This window comes from Vespa mandarinia, chromosome 1, assembly GCF_050613455.1.
Source record: "Vespa mandarinia isolate Hongniang chromosome 1, ASM5061345v1, whole genome shotgun sequence".
NCBI lineage: Eukaryota > Metazoa > Arthropoda > Insecta > Hymenoptera > Vespidae > Vespa > Vespa mandarinia.
The window spans coordinates 13212501-13217500 of NC_140810.1; the positions used below are offsets into that span (position 1 = coordinate 13212501).

Consider the following 5000-nt stretch of genomic DNA (forward strand, 5'->3'; position numbering starts at 1 on the left):
GAAATCTTGCCACTCTCTTTCTTTCGCTCTCTCTCTCTCTCTCTCTCTCTCTCTCTCTCTCTCTCTCTCTCTCGCTCTTTCTCTTCCTCTCTCTGTATCTATCCATCTATCTATCTATATTTATACTTTTCTTTATCGATTTGAATAATTTACTTTGCGAAAGTTTTTGATCCAAGTGTAAAAGAAAGTTGAAAAAATAATGAAGATCAATAATTTCTAAAATTATATAAATGGAATCGTTTTTATGCTTAAATTATTCAAATTGAACAATTTCTGAATTATAAACACATACATAACATATATATATATATATATATACATACGTAAGATATAAAGGATGACTGTTCAGATATCAAAACAACTTGTTGAAGTTACCAAAAAGTTTGATTAAGGATATCTGCACGGTTCTGAGTCGATTACAAAGTGTACGTAAACATTTCTTTTTTCTTTTTTTTTTTTTCATTTTTATTTCTTTAAATAGATATCTATAATTTTTCTTGCACATTTTATATACCAATGGCCATTTGCAATCAAAATTAATATTTAATAAAAAAATTGACATTATTTATCATTTACGAAATAATCGTCTTGTTAAAGTTCATATTGCAATTCATACTCCATGATATAATAAATACTCCATAAATATATTATTTACAAGTCAAGCGGTCATACATTTTGAAGAGTTGAAGGTCAGTTATTCTGTTTGATGTAATCGACTGCAAAATATGATGTAGTCCAGTTAATTATTATTCAAATTGTAATATGAAAATTTCAGTACTTGAATATTATTAAGATGCTGATTATCTCGATAATCGATGAGTAGTAATAATTTTTTACTAGATATTATTCCAATTCCAAAAGATCACTATTACGTAAATATGCAAAAAAAATTATACGTCTTTTTAAAACAAATATGTCAACTTTCATAACTCGAAAAGATAACGAGTAAAAAAGCAAGAAATTTGTACATGTACTTTGTAGGTGACTCAGCGCAGTGCAAATACATTTTATTAAATTTTTTTTTAACTTCAATCAATCACGAGATATTTGCACGGATATCTATAGATGGACACACTATATATGTACAAGTTATAATGATTCAAAGTAAATCACTGTTATTGTTTTACTTGTAATAAATATAAAGCTGAGTCGATAAAGCTATATCTTGTGTGATCAAGTTAAAGCCTTCAGTCTCCAGTTTCAATTGCGAATTGAAATCGGATTACGTTCCTCTCGGTTAATTACGAAATAGAATGAACCAAGCGCTGGTTTCTAAATGTTATGTATAACACTGCTCTTTTTTTTCTGCGTAGTTATAGTATCAAACTTTCAATACGAAAAAGGGAGCAAAAATTATATGTATATATTTGAAAACATTTTTTTCATAGTAATAATTATTTTTTTTTTTTATAAATAATAGTTATTCATTCTTTGATGCAACTTTTCGACGATTATTTTTGATGTTATAGAAAATTTGAAAGAAAAAAAAAAAAAGAAAAGAAAAATTCATTCCGGTACCGGGAATCGAACCCGAGCCTCCTGGGTGAAAGCCAGGTATCCTAGCCACTAGACCATACCGGACTTGTGGAAGAAACTGTTCCCTCTCTTTTATATAAGCGAAATATCATTTTTAGTTAAATATTAAAAATATATGACAATATTACGTATTAAAGAATTCTCTATATAAATTTAATTTTCGATAATCTTACAATTTCCATTTAGATGAGACAAAATAATCATTGGATAGAATACGATGAAATAAATAAGAGGAATAAAAGAATTAACCGTAAATTCAACGTTTTCATAATATTTACTCACGGCCAAGTGCCAGAACGTTTTCTTCGTCTGGTTTCCGGACTTTTATCATAGTCCTCAAAAAACATTCCATCCGTATCATTGTTCTCGGAATTAGCAGCACCACCTTTCAATCCTGTAATAGATCTCCAATCGAGCAGTTCGCTCACGCTACGTCTTCGTGGCTTTTCCTTCACCATTTCCATCATCCATTTACGTCACCGTTTGATTTTAATCCAACACTCGCCTCATTGATATCCTTGAAAGTAACGAAGCATCGAGCCTCTTCCAAAACCTTCTTCCTTCTTCCATTGTTCAGATCTTAGCATAGGAATCACGATTTTATAATCGTTGATTCGAACATTATTGAAAGAAACATTTATCGAACGATAGAAAAAAAAGAGAAAACAAAAAATAAAAAAAAAATAAGAACACTTCAGAAAAATGTATTATCAAGACACGAGACTACAAGAGCTCTACGAGATCTGGTAGAGATACACCCTATCGAAAAAATACCGCGTCTAAGTTCTCTCAGCTGTTCGATCAGCTGTCATATGTCACGTGATACTTTGGAGCGCCACTTTAAAAAGATTCCAAAGCAATTTTAATTTAAAACTCTCACGGATATAATGCTTCGAATTCCTCAGATAATTTTAACGATTATTTAAGCGTTAAGAAATGTGAAAAATGATTCTTTTCTTTTTCTTTCTTTCTTTCTTTTTTATTTCTTTGTTTTCTATAATATCAGAATTTTGTATTATATTCCTTTAAAAAGTTTCGTAATGCATATAAATTCGAATCTAAATACTGTATCTAAATACATATATATATATACATATATATATATATATACATATATATAAATACATATATATGTGTACACACACACATATATATATACACGTTATATCAAAGTAGTAGTTAAGTGTGTCTATTTCTATATCGTTTTACAAAGTTCGTTCGTTCGTTCGTTCGTTCGTTCGTTCGTTCGTTCGTTCGTTCGTTCGTTCGTTCGTTCGTTCGTTCGTTCGTTCGTTCGTTCGTTCGTTCGTTCGTTCGTTCGTTCGTTCGTTCGTTCGTTCGTTCGTTCGTTCGTTCGTTCGTTCGTTCGTTCGTTCGTTCGTTCGTTCGTTCGTTCGTTCGTTCGTTCGTTCGTTCGTTCGTTCGTTCGTTCGTTCGTTCGTTCGTTCGTTCGTTCGTTCGTTCGTTCGTTCGTTCGTTCGTTCGTTCGTTCGTTCGTTCGTTCGTTCGTTCGTTCGTTCGTTCGTTCGTTCGTTCGTTCGTTCGTTCGTTCGTTCGTTCGTTCGTTCGTTCGTTCGTTCGTTCGTTCGTTCGTTCGTTCGTTCGTTCGTTCGTTCGTTCGTTCGTTCGTTCGTTCGTTCGTTCGTTCGTTCGTTCGTTCGTTCGTTCGTTCGTTCGTTCGTTCGTTCGTTCGTTCGTTCGTTCGTTCGTTCGTTCGTTCGTTCGTTCGTTCGTTCGTTCGTTCGTTCGTTCGTTCGTTCGTTCGTTCGTTCGTTCGTTCGTTCGTTCGTTCGTTCGTTCGTTCGTTCGTTCGTTCGTTCGTTCGTTCGTTCGACCCACTTCTTTCACACTTGTGAAATTTCACTTCGCAAACAGTGCCCGTTCACGCCTTTATTGATAATGAATTGGCTTCGAATCGAATCGAATCAATATCATGTCTCTCTCTTTCTATTTCTCTCTTTTACTTTCCGTATGCGTCTCTTCGTATGCATATGTATGCATGTACTTTATCGCAATGCGAGCACCATCGTCGAAGGGTTTCGCTTTCAACGAGAGTTCTGTTACCAACGTTCTACTTTTCTTTCTCTCTTTCTTTCTTTCTCTCTCTTCCTCTCTCTTTCTTTTTCTTCTAACGCTCACCGTGATCGATCGATTCCAAAGGCTTTTAAATATTTACTTCCTCGGCAATTTGCGTTTATCGTTTGTAATAAATGAATTATTTAAAATACGCATAAAATACTCAAGGATTTTTATCTAATAACTATTTCTCCTTTATCTTTAATTTTATTCTCTTTATTCTCACTTTAATGACCAAAACAACGACGGATGAGTAAAACAGCATTACGTAACGATTAAGAAATTCTATTTTTAAGCTAGTAGAGCATTGGAATTTTTGTTAGATTTTTTGTGTGAGAGACGAAAGTACAACGAACCTAACATTTTTAAATCGAGATACGAAAATGTGAATAAAGAAGAATGAAATTAAACGTAGCTCGCCTCTTTTTTCTTTTCTTTTTTATTTTTTCCATATTCGCGCACAGTGATACGGTTTAACGATTAAAGTCAAGACGAAAAACACATAAGTGACGTCAAAAAGATAGTTTCGTTCTCGATCGTACAACATACTCCATAATAGACGATCAAAATAGCCGTTCTTTAGACGAGTGCCAACGGAAAAATAACGTTGACCTCGAGTGATCGAGAGATTCTGTCATTAACACTCGAGAGTCAAGATCGAAGAATAAATCAATTCTAGTTTCAATCAAGATACATTCTATATCGTAAATTTACGTTCGAATCTTTTATTTGTGGCGCTTCGTTACATCCGTGAACGTTTCCTCTTTTTTTTTTTTTTTTTTTTTTTTTTTGAAATTTTCCTTCGAAATTTTATCGGTAATAAAGATGTAATTATAGATTATTAATTGTTCACTTACTATATTAGATACACGCACAGAAGAAATATTATTTAAAAATCGTATAATTACGCACGATGGAACGATCTCTATATATATTTATATATTTGTAGCCGATCGAAAACAAATACTTGATTATTTTCTTTCACACCGTCAGCCTCGAAATATACAGGAATACAAAGTCTTGGCTCGTCCGCGATCGCCGAGCGCCAAGACTCCACTGACGAGAGACGATACGGTGCCACGAACCTCTCTCTACGTATATACATACGATGTACATGTTACGATATATGTGTATGTAAATACGTACGTAAGCGTACGTCGTCGTCCGCTTATGTTAGAGCTTTCTAACTCGCAACACTCCCCACTACCAACATCGTAACTACGTATAATAGAAGGAATATCGACTTCGGATCTTCCATAGATTATATTTATTTTCTACATTCTAATTTTTCCATGAATCATATCATATATTTCGTATCTTTCATTTCTGTTGCTTAATTCAATAATTTCCTTTTCCTTTTCACTTTTCTTTTTTCTTTTTTCTTTTTT

The 5000-nt window shown here is 33.2% G+C and overlaps 1 protein-coding gene, 1 long non-coding RNA gene and 1 other non-coding gene across 10 annotated transcripts in view; all 3 read right to left on the reverse strand.

Annotated features, from left to right (window-relative positions):
- Nucleotides 1–28, reverse strand: part of LOC146873316 (uncharacterized) — a 1876-nt gene extending 1848 nt beyond the window's left edge. Inside the window, exon 1 of the long non-coding RNA XR_014982358.1 lies at nt 1–28. This exon is cut by the window's left edge and continues 287 nt beyond it. This is a non-coding gene — a long non-coding RNA (uncharacterized LOC146873316).
- LOC118447674 (NAD kinase) overlaps nt 1–5000 on the reverse strand; it is a 33732-nt gene that overhangs the window by 19587 nt on the left and 9145 nt on the right. For 2 of the 8 annotated variants that reach the window (XR_004839940.2, XM_035879888.2), the window contains exons 1-2: nt 4470–4692; nt 1819–2115 (exon numbers count right to left, since the gene is read on the reverse strand). The exons of 4 other annotated variants lie outside the window; for them this stretch is intronic. Coding sequence is in view for 3 of the 4 variants with exons in the window: in XM_035879888.2 (XP_035735781.1) it covers nt 1819–2003 (185 nt within the window). In the remaining variant the exon portion in view is untranslated. Of the gene's footprint in view, nt 1–1818; nt 2116–4469; nt 4693–5000 lie in introns of those variants that run through there. 2 more of the 8 variants (XM_035879885.2, XM_035879886.2) reach the window with 2 other exon arrangements.
- On the reverse strand, nt 1510–1581 carry TRNAE-UUC (transfer RNA glutamic acid (anticodon UUC)). The gene has a single exon. It is a non-coding gene; the product is annotated as a tRNA-Glu (tRNA).